This window comes from Heteronotia binoei, chromosome 4 (assembly GCF_032191835.1).
Source record: "Heteronotia binoei isolate CCM8104 ecotype False Entrance Well chromosome 4, APGP_CSIRO_Hbin_v1, whole genome shotgun sequence".
Classification (NCBI taxonomy): domain Eukaryota; kingdom Metazoa; phylum Chordata; class Lepidosauria; order Squamata; family Gekkonidae; genus Heteronotia; species Heteronotia binoei.
In genome coordinates this window covers 118,808,997-118,824,519 of record NC_083226.1, presented here as the reverse complement: position 1 = coordinate 118,824,519, position 15,523 = coordinate 118,808,997, and the positions used below count along the sequence as shown (strand labels likewise).

The window sequence follows — 15,523 nt, the reverse complement described above, 5'->3', positions numbered from 1 at the left end:
TCGTCGGGAGAAGTCACGGAGTCGATCACGGGGTCGAGGAGAGTCCTCGTAGCGGTACGGGGAATAACCTGAGCCCTCCAGAGATGGAGACCGAGAAGGACGATGGAAATGAGAGTAGTGCCGGTCGTATCTGGGAGTGGCATAGTAGTCGCGATAATAATCCGAGGAGTCGGAGTCTCGGCGCCGACGTGGTGATCTGGAGCGGTCCTTGAGGAGCGGCGACCAGGATCGGACTCGACGTGAGGGTGAACGAGAGCGACCTTTGTTTGAGGCCTGAGCGGCCGAGTCCTTGTACAGGGGAGAAATCCCGATGTCTCGGAAGTCCTTATACAGGGGAGAAATCCCGATGTCTCGGAAGGATCCGATTCGAAGCGGAGGTTTAAGGTAGGTCTGGGTAGACTCGGTGGTGAGATCGGGTTCAAGAAAGTCGGTCGGGACCACGCTGTGCACCGAAGGCGAACGAGAGTGGACTGGTATAATCTCCACTGCTGTGGATGTGTGAGGTGTCAGTTGGGGCATGTCGGTGATGACGTCCGACGGAGTCGACAACTCAGGCGGAAGAGTAGGTTGTGTTGGAGTCGCAGGATCCATAGACGTCGATGTCGAGATTGGAGCCTGAGGTTTCTTGGGAGCCGAGTGCGAGTGGAGTTTTCTCGGAGCCGAATCGGCCGATCCGGAATGACGAGATTTTTTGTGCGCCGGATCCGTAGATTCCAAATGGCGCGATTTCTTCAAAGCCTTATGGCCGGTCTCGGCTTGCTTCGAAGACTTTTTATCGGACTTGTGTCTCTGTTTGGAGAGAGACACGTCCGTAGAAGCCGAATCTCCCGCTTGTTGTTGGGGAGGCGGCGAGTCCGATGCGGGCATAGCCCTTAAGGACAACTCAATCAGGAAACTCCGGAGCCTTGCCGCACGGTTTTTCCGGGCCAGCTTTCCGAAGTTCGCACAATGAGGGCAGGAGTCAACTCGGTGAGATTCCCCCAAGCAAAAAAGGCAGTGGCTGTGGCCGTCTGAAGTAGGGATTTTGGTCCCACAGCTCGTGCACTTTTTGAAGGTAACTTTCCCTTCCATGCGCTCCGGACAAGGGAGGGGGGGGAAGGGAGAAAAGGGGAAAGATAGCGCAGAAACGGTTTTTTTTTTTTTTTTTTTAGATTTTTCGGGACGAAAGGCGAAGATATAAGAAAAAGAAAATACGATACCAGGTGAAGGAAAAAGGTCGAAAGGATGAGGTAATGGACGAGCTAAGGAGGAACGCAGCGAGGAAGGTGTTGTCCGGGCGGCGGTAGGAAAGAAACTGAGTGGAATGGGCGCTCTCCCCCCGCTCCAGGCATGCGCGGTCGCTGCCTGCTCCCCAGAGCGGGAGGAAAGCGCGCCAAAAGACGTTATAGGCGAGCTATTGGAGCTCCGAGGTATGGATCCGTTGCCTGCGGCAAGACCCATGTGTGGGACTGCACAGAGACCACGAAGAAGATCCAGTATGTCCTTGTCAGTGTTGAGGGTTTTTAGAGCTGATCTTTCTGCATGGGTGAGGTTGCTTTTTGAAGGTTTAGCGTGTTGTAAGATTCTTGATGATTCTCTTCTTATTTCTTCTGTAATGTGTCGTGGGAGGTTGCAAATACTGGCTTCAATGTTAGTGATAATGTCTTCTGTAGGAATTCTGGAAGGGGTGATGGCGAAGTTTCCTCCTTTGGAGAGTACAGAGATTTCAGCTGCTGTCAGTTGTCGTTTGGACAGGTTGACGACTGTGCGTTGTGTGTCCAGTGTAGGAGAGGGTTGCTTGGTTCTGGAGATGTTGTTATACTTTTGTTTTTGTCGCTCAGTTGCCAGACCCATGGTGGATATATGAGAAGTGTGAGTGATGCGGTCAACAAGGTCCCAGTCATTTTTCTGTAGTTTGTTGCTGAGTTCAAGGTGAATGAGAAGAAGTTGGCGGTCGTTGAGGGCTAGATCCCGCCGGGTTTGGTGTATTCTGTCACGTAGGAGGGCTCTTTCCATACGGTTATAGATGCGGTGAGCAGATGGAGTACTGAAGTGGTGTTTTTGCTGTAGAAAGTGGGGAGTGATCTCTGTATCTGAAGTCCTTTCTACGGTCTCACATTATCATACCCGCCTGAACAGAGAAGCTATTGAGATTTACAAACACCAGCATAATTTTAACAGAAAGGAAGAAGGCATTTTCATCCACCAATCTTGGTACCCAGCTCTGCAAAACACCCTACAGACTATAAATTGCAGAAAGTCTCAGAACAACCAGCAAATTCCACAGAACAATCAGCACAGTCAACAACCATCTTCCTTATCTTCAAACCCCTTCCAACCCTCCCAGCAATTAACATGGAACAATGGTCACATTCAACAGCCAGTTTCCTTATCACTACCCTTCCAGGAAGCCCCACCAAACAATGGGCACATCCACAAACCAATTGCCCTTTCATCACACCCCCTCCAGCCTAGAAATAGCAGCTCTCCAGCAGCCCTGGCTCCACTCAATGCACAGCAGCCAAGAAGGTCTGAGCGCCTGCTCCGGCTGCAACGCCACTGAGGATGTTCTCCGCAGCTGAGAACGAAACGTCTGGAAGGAAAACTTTCTCCAGTAGAACACGGCACTTGATCCCGAAAGATTCTACAAACCCTAATAATATTCATATATTTGTTTCTAGATAAAAATCACAGATCATATTGTAAGTCTTCTGGTTGACCTACTTTTCTCCAACAACACTGCAACCAGGACAGGAGGCAGATTTGGAATGAATGGTTTGGTTTACTTGTGTGAATAAATGCATCAATTTACTGCTCTATTTCAGGGTAGCTTTAAAAAACATTCACATATAGTGGGAAGCTAGGTAGTCTTTAAATGACCAATTAATATACAGAAAACATATCTTGCCAGTTCAAGTTTTTAAACAAGGTTGCATATTCGTTGACTGACCACATTCAGATATTCACCATTAGTTAACCATGATACAAGAGATTAAGTACTAAACGGTTTTAACAATATAAAATGGTTTTAAAGGCAGCAAAGTGAAAAGAAGGCTGTTTCAAGGGGAAGAGCAAAATTATCATTCACTGTTGGACATGAAAAGCTGCACTTTTAAAATCTTTAAGCCTCAGTGGAGAGGCAGGACTCAGGCATTCAGGCTTACGCTAGGTATAATGACTCATAGGCAGGTTTGCCCTTGGTTGCAAAAAGTGCATTGCCCAGAGACCCGTCCAAGCTTCTGCAGCCCCACACAGAACCTAATACTTGCTAAGTGTTTCTTCCTCCACATTCTCTAGACACCCTTGCAACTGCTGCTAGCCACATTTATTACCCAAGATGACCCTTGGACATCTTTACTGCCGTGCCTCTAACCCAGCTGGCAGCAGAAAACATTGTCTCATCACGTCATTTCAACTAGCCTTGCAATCAAAGTTAATACTAGTTTGTAAATCTAAGGTATTTTAAGAAGTTGTTAAGATTCTATAAAGGAGATCTATAAAGCGGAATCAGGTGTATAAGGCATTCCTGAAAAAGTCATAGTTACCTAGGAATTTTACGTGCTCAAGATGACAGCACTCTTCAAGATGCACTTCCTCTGGCCTTCAGTGTAACAGCTGAAGCATCAAGGATAATGGATCTAAGTACTGTAAGCCTTCAAATAAATTTAGAATCTTTAATCCATGGAAATCCCAGACCCTGTTCAATTTTTAAAAACTGGGTAAAACTCAAGGAAATTTATTTCCAGTGTGGACAAAAAACATTAGTCATAGTGTTCTAATTCATTTCATGCATCTCTCATTTGCCTTTTAGTTAATATTTTTCATAATTCTGTGAGAAATTAGAAGTCTAAGATACTCTAGATAAATGGCTCAATTAATTGTACAGAGGTGAACCAGAGCTGCTGAGCTCTTTATTAAAAGCACTATTCTATAGTCCATAACCTTGTTCCTTGACTCCTCTCTAGTTTCCAATTTAAACAAGTCCCTGTGCGGCCTGTTCTAAAGGGCTTTGTCTCCCTGTCATTGTTAAGAGAGCTGAGGCATCCTGGAAGTGTGAAATCAGACCTCATGAGCTGAACGGTTCCCCAGGGAACGCTGGACTGTGCAGAAGGTCAAAGTCATGGGCTGGACCATCTGAAAGCACCCTGATCGCCCGTCTGTGACACAGCAAGTAGAGGAAAGAGGGTGTTTGTGTGCATGTTTGTGTGTGTGTGTGAGAGAGAAAGTGAATGAGTGAGAGAGAGAATGGACTATAATTGAACACATCTTAATTAAAACCCACAGACAGCAAAAATAAACTGTTTTCTACTCAGCCTGTCAAATGCAACAGACTGTCAAATTAGTCTTGGTTCTTATTAAGAAGTAAGAAAAATAAGGTCTTCTTTGAAGTAGATAAAAAAATAAACATATTTTCTGTGATTTAATTTCTTAAATGATGTGCCATCAATATAATATTTGCAAAAACATCATGCAAATATTCAATCTAATAGTAAATGACACCTTATTAAATAATCTGATTTTACACTGCTAGATTTTTTAACTTCAAAATTTTAAATACAGTAGCAGAATGTTTCATATATACTATTTTTCTTTACAGCAATCTATCTTTAAAGATTTGAGATACATCACTTAAAAGGCGTTTATTAAATAGTGAAATCATACATAATTACTTCTTTATTCTATATCACAAATAATTGCACCTATTTAAATGAGTATACTTGCATTGCTTTCTACCAGTTTTTCTTTAGGTGGTGGCCTCTATTCAGAAACCATGCATTTTTCCTGAGGAATAAAAAACTGTTCTCAAGAAAAAAAAGGCTAAAGCAATTTTGTTTTTGTTAACTACATGGAAAATTATAGGTAGCTATGTTGGTCCATTAGGAAAAAATCTAAAAACAGCAATAATATAAGATCTTTATTACCACCGACTAATACATTTCAAAACAGTGAAAAAGATTTCTAGAGTCTCAAAAGTTATATCACTTATTTGTGATGTCTTATTTCAGAGGTCCCTAACATGGTGCCCACTGATACCTTTCCTCATGCTCGGCAAGTGTTTTTAGATAGTGGGTGGGATTAGATAGGGCTTTTGCCCAGCAGGGCTTCTGAATGGCTGTACAGAACTTTAAAAGCATTGCTTTGGAAGCAGCTGCCACCACAGAACAAGGATCTTCACTGTGTGACTGAAGACAAGCTGTGCAAATGAAAGAAAACATTTTAAATCAGTATGTTCTTTTCAAAAGGCAGCCTGTTAAACAGAGCTTTTGCCTAAAATGTTAAAGAGTTGCTATTAGAGTTACATATAACCTCACTCCCTGAAATGTTGTGGCTGGCTCCATCTTCTGCAGAAGCCATTTTGTGGCTGTGCCCATCACCCCGCATCAGCATTGCAAACATCATGCCTGCAGGCTCAAAAACAATGAGGACCCCTACTTTAGTTGGATAAAAAGTATTATTTGTGGTATAGTGTTTTGAGTGGAGCAGTAGGATCTGAGAGGCCCTGCTTCAAATCCCCACTCTGTTATGAAAGCTTGCTGGGTGACCTTGGGCCAATCACACACACTCAGCCAAACCGTTGTGAGGAACGAAGAGAGGAGAATCAAGTAAGCCACTTTGGGTCCTTATTGGAGAAAAGGGGGGTATAAATGAAGTCTTCATCACTAAAGCACCTTGAATCATTATTATGATTACAATTATAATAAAAATTGAGATCTCTGAAGAAACTATGACAATCTGTCAATTTCTTATTTTTTATACAACACATATTTCCCAATCTTTATTGCTTTCTTTAGCAAGCAAGCAAAACATTTAATGTGTAAGGCCAAAGACCACTAAATTAAAGCATACAGAGGGACACACAACTATAGTAAAAACAAAAATAGGGCAATGTGTTCATTGCTAATAAATTCAAAACTGGAGGCCCAAAGATAGTTCATATATTCTGTTTTATTTTCTCATTCTTCATCCCACAAAATGTGAAAAATCCTGAACTCAAATTATCATGAAATGAGTAAAGAATCATGACACCTGAAGATAAGTTGTATTACCTTTTTTTACTGACGGCTTTCATGGATTTTTTGACACTATACAACCATATTTATAAACCTATCTGCATAACACCTTGAGTGCTAAAAAAAACTTTGGCACCCCACTTATATTTCATCTGGCAAAAGAGGTCTGTGCTGCTACAGTTAAAGCAACATCCTGCTTTGGCCAAAAACTGATTACTTTCAGCAAAATGCTCTAAACCTGCTGCCATGAAATAGTGGCACAGAATCACAACTGTTCAGTGGGACTTTGGGAGGTCAGAGTCACCTGCACAGCAATTCTAATGGATGCTGTATGCCTACATTGTAAATGGAGTTTGATGAATTAATTACCCACTTGCAACAGCATCAGTATCTTGATATGGAGTTTTATATACCTTGGTGCAAAGCAAAGACCATGTCACTAAAATATCTGGCCTCTCTGAAATTTTCATGCAGCACTAGACCTCAAAGAATCACATCACATTCCTTTCACAGGCTCATATTGCCTCCCCCTTTTTTGCATCAGAAGAGCATTTGTCTTTCAGAGAAACATTCACATTTACAGTATGTAAAGAATATTATAACCAGATGTGATATGTTCTGTTAACCATATAAGAAAACTACAATTACATAAAACAGATACACCAGGGAACAACAAAGAAGTTACTAAGGCCATCTCCTGGCAAATCATACTTTGGAAATGGAATCCTGTTTCAAATAGACACTTGCTCTCCTCTGGCCATCCTTTCCATTCCTGGAATTAGCCATGGTTTTGCATTACACATGTGCCAACACAAACTGGGTTCTTCAGAACCATGATTTGCAAGTCTGTTTTAAACTCTGTTTTCAATATATGGTTTATGAGTTAAACAGAGAGTGCCTCAGTGCATAGAAAAGAGATATTGGAGGGGAAACATTCTGAATGGGAGAAGGAACTGTGCATTCACAGGCTGGTTCCCAATTTGTAAACCATGGTTACTTGTGTTTCAGATGCACTAAGAATCTCAATTTTTCACTCAACTTAATTTGGATTGTTGAGTATATAGGAATGAAACACTTAGCCCCTCTTTGCATTTTGTCCTTAGTGGCAAAACTTACAAATGAATAACCAAACAATTTAAATCCTATTCCATATACTTCAAGAGCAAGCAGTTCTCAAACCTTTGACATATACTTGCTAAGGTTGTGAAACCTCTGCAATTTAATGAAAATTCACCCTTGTGCTTGTTCTCAGTCCATATGTATATGGAGCAGTCAAATAGTGGACAGTCAGCCACCACAAAGTAATCTTCTTAAAAATGGCAGAAACACTACCCTATCGAGACCAAAGGAAAAAGTGCCTCAGACTCGCATGATTTTACAAGATGAAGTGACCTACTGTCATAGAATTCAAAATGAATAGGAGCATGTGTTTTATGGAAAGGAGAAGAACTGAAGTTTCATTAAAAGGCAATTTACCTTTTAGTTCATTCATTGAAACAGCCTCAATAACTCCTTGTTTAGAATACAGTTGTAATAATTCCCAATGATAATATTACCTTTTTATATTTGAAAACCCAAAAGTGCTTTGTAACCATAAGGCAGATCACTGCTTTAAAAAAGAAAAGAAAATCTATTGCCCTTTCACTCTTAATGACAGAATATCATGGCTGCCTAAAGAATTTCCCATAAGCAAATGAATTTCTACATATTACTTTTCATTTTTAGGAATTTAATACAAGAAGATAATCCAATCTACAGGAAAATGTGAGCAAGATTGGTACTTGGCAGATACACCATTTTATTTCTAGGTATATAAAAATACAAAATAAAACTATCAAGGAAATCTTTTAAATATCTAATATTATTTTATTTACTATCTCAGACCAATATTTACTTGTGCATGCATATGTACACAGTACTTTTATGTCTATAAATGTCTATAAAAATAAAATACTGCATGATGAAGCACTGAAACTATGCAATATTCCAGCATTTGGAGGTGCAAGTATTTGAGGGAGCACAGAAACTGAATACTTCTAAACTGTTTCTATTTTGTAACAAATATTAGCTATTTAAAACTGTTTCTATTTTGTAACAAATATTAGCTATTTAAAAGTGTGATGATGTATAGGAAATCTACAGACTATACAGAAATGCAGGCAAAAATTGAAAACAAAAGTGAAAAATGTTTCATTTTATAATAAAATTATATTCTGTCTATTTCTAGTGAACGTTTTGGGTAAAGCATGAGTATCACTCCTGAATGAAAACAGTTTTTGTGTTTACTTTCACAAGTAAGGTTTCTCTGTATGTTTATAAATGTCTGAAATATTCTTCCCAAAATTTTTCAACCAGCACAGATGATATGTTACTCAGGAAAAGCCCAGGACAGAGCAATGACAAAGTGAATTATCCGACTGCCCCATGAATAACCATCTCTTTCTCCCACTCTCTGTTCAGACCACACTGGATTATAAGGTCAAAGGAATCTTTAGAAATTTCTCTCTCATCACCCCAGAGAAGATATGGCACTCTGTATGCACCACAAACATGTTTTTAGTTTAGTTTATTTTTTAAATAGTGCCTTTCTGGAGTAAATGTGGTATTCACTACACTTGTCTTGGAACCATTAGGAGAATAATTTCTTAAGCAACATATTTTTAACTGTTGTTAGCCACCCTGAGCCCGATCGGGGAGGGCAGGATATAAATATAATAAAAAAAATAAAAAGGCTGATATGTCAAAGGAAACAACACACAACATAATTTAAATATGTTTTATTGGGTAAAATGGTAATAGGGTTGCTCTCAAGGAAGCATGCCCAGGAATGTAGTACAAAATGAGTACTTTATAGCGCAATCCTAAACAAAGTTACATCCTACTAAATCCATTGAAATCAATGGCTTAGAAGGGTGTAATTCTGTTTAGGATCGAACTGTTAATCTCCTTAAACTTTACATATTTGTCTTGGATCTTCTCACAAAAAAATGGACTGTGCTGTTCCAGAATTTGTCATTTCAATCAGCATGCATCAATAGCACAATCAAGAGTGGGTAGCATATTATATACTGTAACACAGAGCTGGCAACCCGACTGGTCAAAGAGCTTTGGTCAATTGACCATAAGATATTTTTGAAGCATTAACTTCATTAGTCCAAGCTGCAATATACTTTCATTAAAGGGTTTGATAATAATGCTAATTACCAATATGGATTGGCTGTTATTGTGAAAAATAATGTTCTATAACCACTTTCAACAGCATTTGTTAAGGTTTTGGTAAATGTGAATGATTCACCAAGAAGTTCTTTTCTTTGGGTTTTATCACAGATCTCCAAGGTCAGCCTAATATTACAAAACTTTTAAAGAAATCAAAACAGAAATAAAGTGAACTAACAACAATAATCAAGGTTTTATCCTGGGAAGACATGGTGGAATGGAGTTCTGAAACCTCTTTGTGGAAATTCTTTAAAAATGTTTAAAAGTTCATGAGTGGCACCCTTGTGTTTCTCCTTCATTTCCCTCTTGAGAGTTCCAGCATTTCTTTTTCCAGAAAAAAAGCACTGACAATAATTAAAAACAGAAGTTATTTCTTAAAACAGCTGTGCTGAGCAGCAACAGGTAATTTCTTTCCATTTAAAGATACCCATAATTAATAGGGGTTAACATTCAGGTGGGTCCTAGAATTCTCCCAGAATTACAATTTTTCTCCAGACCAGAAAGGATCAGTTTCCGTGAAGAAAATGGCAGCTTGGGAAGAGAGACTCCAAGGCATTACATCCCTACTCAGCTTCTTCCCCTCCCCAAACTCTACCTTCCTCAAGCACCATTCCTAAATTTCCAGGAATTTCCCAAGGCAGGATTGACAACCTTAGTAGTTGCCTCTACTTGCTGCAGACCGCACCCTGTCCTTGCTAACAAAATGATACCATAATGAAGTAGAAAAGTAAATTCTCACATTAAAAGGGCCATTCTAGGTTTCCTGGAATATTTGATTATATTAGACCATATTGGTCAACTGACTAGCACTCCAACCCTCACGCAAACACATACAAAGATGAGATTCTAGTAATCATATGCAGCAGGAGCCTGTGGATGCAATCATTCCTACTTTTATCTCCCTTCACCTGGGTTTTGAGACCTCCCAAAAATTTCCATGGGCAAGCATACCACAATTTAGAGGGATAAAGACCATCCTCATTTCTCTCTTCCACCAATGCAGTATCTTCCGTCAGCAGACAAACTACTAACAGAAAAGGAAATTGTGGGATATTTAATCTTATTTTTCCTCAGTGCAAATCATGTACCCAAGGGTATTTTTTCTGTGAGTCTCCTGTAACCCTATGCATCAGCATCTTGGAGGTCTCAAGAGCTGCTGGAGGAAAGAGGAGTCACGAAAGAGCAGCATTCACAAACACCTTGTGTTCCAACCCACGGTATCTTGCTGTATGTAGAATACCAGCACATTAACTTAGATTAGGAATGTGACTCAACTGTCCACCTCCACATGTGCAAATCCCTGAGGATACAGTAACAGGCAACTCAGGATAACCCGAGTTGTTACACTTTTAAAAAGCAAGCTACTTCTTAATACTATGATTAATTTGCCTGTTTGGAACTACCTGTGCACAACATCTCTTACAAATCAGCATTTCAAGTTGAAATCTTAAAATGCATGCTGTGTAAAACTTTATACAATCAGTATGGCAACATGCACAATGTTGATAATATTAAATAATGATAATAACTACTATCTATCTAGAGCACTTGTATAGATACATTCCTATCTACTTATCTGGGACACAAACCAAAGTACTGCTGTATTTATTTATTTGATTTCTAATGCACCCTTCCTTGCTGTATTTTCAAGTTGTTGTTTGTGTGTGTGTGTCCCTATTAAAAAGAGGCAGCTTTAGATAAACATGTGAATCAGTGATACCATGAGTTGGAGACAACTTTATCTTGTAAAATATTTAATTTAGTTTTGTTTGGATTGTTGTTTATCTTTTGTAGCCCACTAAGAATGAAGCTTCACAACATGAAGCCTATGATGCCCTTTTGGAGAATCCGTGATAATGTATTATTCCTTTTCATAAATACTTTCAGTAAGGTGCTGTTGGCTGGTATCAAAAACCCCACCGAGACAAAGATTTGTTTGTAAAGTGGCTTCTTTAAAGGAACCAAATGAAAAAACTGAGTTCACCAGAACAAACAAACAAAAGAAACCCTAGCAAACTTAAGATTTATATTTTCGGTGCACTGCTGGTTTTGTGAAAGGCTATAAACCAGATCTACTTCAGTAAGGTATCTACACACCACAAAAATTGAAAGACTTCTTGCCTGTTACATCAGCTGCCATCAAACCTTCTGCTCTGATGACCTTCACCTGGAGAAATCCCACATCCTTCATATTATGAAACATCCTCACTAGGCTCTAGAACACACACAGAAGTATAAAATTAGATTGAACTTGCAAAAGAATGGGAAAACAGGCACATACTATTACTTCTTTTCCCATTCATATTTTACAGCAATCTGATTCATCTGCAATAGGCATTAGGATTGGAACTGTGCACACTGCATCTTTTCAGTCACATCTCCACCAAATGTAGGAAAAATCTATTTTTGTTTCTATTTTTTTATATTAATGGCTCTAATCATAACTAATTTTTGATATCTTTGTTTTTGGTGCATTATTTATTCCAAATATCTCAAGATTTCATCTTAGAATGGAAATAGCATACAAAAGAGATACTGAAAGGTAGTGCCCAAGTCATAAAGCATCAAAAGACATACAGTAAACTAGGCTGCCATCCAGTCCCTGAGATATACTATTAAAGCACATGTTTCAATTTCAGATAGGTAATGAAAGGATCTTAAAATCTATAGTAACTTCTACATCCACACAAGCTTCTATAGAAAGTAGAATTATTTTCAAGACCTTTCTGATAACTTGTCAAAAATGACTATTTCTACTTTGTATTTTGAACATATTATTTTGGTATGAAGCTGTGTACTACATATGACAAGTATTGTCTGTCTGTCTGTCTGTCTGTCTGTCTGTCTGTCTGTCTGTCTGTCTGTCTGTCTGTCTGTCTATCTATCTATCTATCTATCTATCTATCTATCTATCTATCTATCTATGACATTGTTCAACAAATTAGCATTCTTCCAAAGACAACTAAACGTTTTATAGTAAACCTTTGTCCTTTAAGCAAAACACGTTTTTAAAAAAGCAAGAAAAGTTAAGGATTTCTAAAAATTTTACGTTGTTAAGACTAATTATCAGAACAAAGTAGGATTTTAATAAGCACAAATTATTGTTCCTTCTACTTGACTGTTTCTTGATGGACAATCATTAAGAGTACATTGCCTGGAAAAAAGGAATATTTTGAAACGTCAAATATTAAAGCATTAGACAAACATTTTTACCAATAAGAGCCAGACACAAAGCCCGCAGTGTAAATCCCATAAGACGTCTTATTGTATACAGAGAAGGTCTGACCTTGGCATACTGAGCTGAGGCAATGCAGTTATATGGCACATCAGTTTTCACATATAAATGCATTTATATCTTTCTACAAAACGCATGGCATTTGTTATAAAGATAATTTTAATTTCTGAACTTTAATTTCTTAATGTTTATCCATCCTCAGAAAGTCATTTAATCACATGATAAAAAGCCATAGCAAAAGATTTTTCACACTTTTTACATGACTGCAAACTACCTGGATCTGAAAGTTATATTCTAGATAGAATTAGAATCCATATGCTTGCTGATAGTGCTCCAATCCACAACTTCTGGTAGCTTTTTGTTAAAGCCAGCATCTTAATTCAGATGTTTTCCAAGAATATGCAAAGCAAAGAAGAATGCAGAGGCCAGGTGTGGAGAGGAGTATTAATGGTTGGCTCTTTGATGGTTTTTAAACTATATTTAGCACACATTTTTCTGTATGGTAAAACAAAGGAATAAAATTGTTTTTTTCCATCTACAGAACATTTCTACTCCCCCTAAAGGAAAAAAAGCATCACAGTATTTCACTCAATACTATTTGTCAGGGCTCTGTGGGGTAATTATAGTTTGAACTTTTAGATTCAGCCAGTCAGCTGATTTTGAGCAATTTATTGCACACTCTGACAAACTGAGCCAGTGACATAATGTAGAATATTATTGTAGGATTCTGTGAAAAGCAAATTAGTTTAATACATTATTTTAAACTTACAACTTAAAGTAATGATTTATCAGATGATTGTCAGCCTTCTTATTTATGATTATTGTTGGAGGCCTCAAAACCCGGATGGTATCTGAGGCCTGAAATTTCCATGGCAGAGAAATCTATGATTTGCTGTGAATCCTTTCAGCTCTCAATAGATGGGAAAAGATTGAAATGCTCTGGAGATGAGTCCTCTTTATTTTTTTAATGAAAGGCTGTATAATATATTTTCTGTATGGCTGCAGCAGCTGTCAGGGAGAGCATCTCAGTTCAGCTCTATTATGGGAGAACCAATACCCCATCCTATGGCATTGAGATACACTGAGGGGCCAGTACTGATTGACAGCTTGTCACCATGACGTCTTATTCCATCTCTGTTATGGAGAAAATTAATGTCACACCACCAGCCTTATGACTTGCTGTCATCTTAGAACTGCTCACCTTTTATCAATGCTCTAAATAACATTTCAAGCCCATCGTCTCACGGTGGACAATCCGGTCAAGGGACATTAAATCGGATGACTGTGAAATGTCATAATAAAAATGGAATGCTAACAACTTCTTCACTAAACTAGCTTCTCTGGTTTTTAAACTGTGACAAGGGGGAGCACAGGTTCAGCATACCTGTTTGGAAAAGGTCATACAATCTCTCTCTTGGTCTGCTACCCATTATGGCCCTCCTGCCCCCCACCCCAAAAGGAATTAATCTTTTCATACAATAGTGATAAAGTAATGGTTCAAACAGTAATGCCTGTTTAATTTGTAGGGCTCTGATGTTCAGCTACAAATGGTTAAATGACAGTAATAGAGTCATTTTCCAGGACTATTTGATCTGATGGCAGGGTCAGCTCTCATTTACTATTTTCTGTCTCAAGAAGAGGTGCAAAATGCATATTTTAAATGGAACCAACTATATAGGAAAGCTTAAAAATAAAATTCTATATAATAAGGCTGATAAATGGTATAATGTATCCTGCTAGCTGCACAATATTATTTTACTGTATGTTCTATCAAGGACAGCAGCACAAGTACTGAAAAGAAGCAGTAATGTATAGAAATTATAAATGTTTTCCAAATATTGTGTTTGAGTTCTTTGTCCTCTCTTTTTGCAGCTATGTATGGATCATGTTGTGAACAAAGTAATTTAGTTTGCAGGCAAGCATTACAATGTCTGAAATAACCAAACTGATAAACCCCATCATTTCTTCAGACATCAGATTTTTTTTCATTTTTTTAAAAATGAGATCTCCTATTTTCCAGAGCAACGTGGCCTATAATAGTGTTCACATTTGGGGAGGAAAGGAACATGGTTCAATCAAGTTGTGGAATATTAGACAGCAATACTCTAAATCCATAAAAATGATCAGAACAGTAACACTTGCTTCACATTAAACAGATAATTCAGGAAAAAAATAGGGTTTGCTCTTCTTGGTATCAAAATGCATATCACTACAATTAATCCATCAGAAATGCATTATATCTATTAAGATCTAGTCTGACAGCAGACTGCCTTGGTTGATACCAAAATCTGAAATAATACTTGTAATTATTAGTTTTTAGACATGGTACATGGTATCTTAACTCTCAGTTGGTTTAGGAAATATAATGTTTAGCCTTGCTAAGTCACCTCTATTAAACTGTGTTTATGATAACACTATTGGTGTATGATTTGTACAAGCACCAGAAGACAGCTGATTCAGTGGAGATAGCTAGAATAAATTTGCTGAAGCGCACATCCTGCTAATCTGTTTGAAGAATATTGTTCGGCATTAGTACTAGCACTTCATGTTATCTGCAAAGCCTGATAAGGTACATCTTTATTAAATTCAGTTATTGAAAGGATGTCAGCCAGGGAATAGGAATATTTTAAAATAAAAAAAAATTAAACAGCCCTTTGTTAGCCATTGCCTGGTTTAATGGCAGAGTGTCTAGAGAAGCCTTCTAAACACCTGGCAGCACTGTACAATAAAAGCTTTGTAATTTTAGGTGGAAATAGCTTTTCTTTATTCTTTGTGTGTAGTGAGTCAGTTTGGGTGACTTCAAGATTAATAAAGCCTGGAGTAAGAGCTCCCCTTACTGTTGCTTTACTAAAACTACACAGTAGTCTACTTAGTATAGGATGCTGGGGGTGGGGGGAGTAATTTGTTTTCAAAACATTCAACCTGGAAACGTTTAGTTTAGTGACACTATTGTATTGGAACAAGTCTTGTCTCAATTATTATGGAGCCTGTGAGGGAAAAACTCTCACAGTTCTGAATAGCATGGCAAAGTTGGTCTAACATATTGCTGAATTCTTCAGCTACTTGATATAAATACTACTGG

General features: G+C 38.3%; 1 protein-coding gene across 4 annotated transcripts in view; it reads right to left on the bottom strand.

The window, feature by feature from the left end:
- MCTP1 (multiple C2 and transmembrane domain containing 1) overlaps positions 1 to 15,523 on the bottom strand; it is a 457,667-nt gene that overhangs the window by 222,389 nt on the left and 219,755 nt on the right. For all 4 annotated transcript variants that reach the window (XM_060235683.1, XM_060235684.1, XM_060235686.1 and 1 more), the window contains one exon: positions 11,321 to 11,421. In XM_060235683.1, the coding sequence (XP_060091666.1) occupies positions 11,321 to 11,421 (101 nt within the window). The remainder of the gene's footprint in view (positions 1 to 11,320; positions 11,422 to 15,523) is intronic.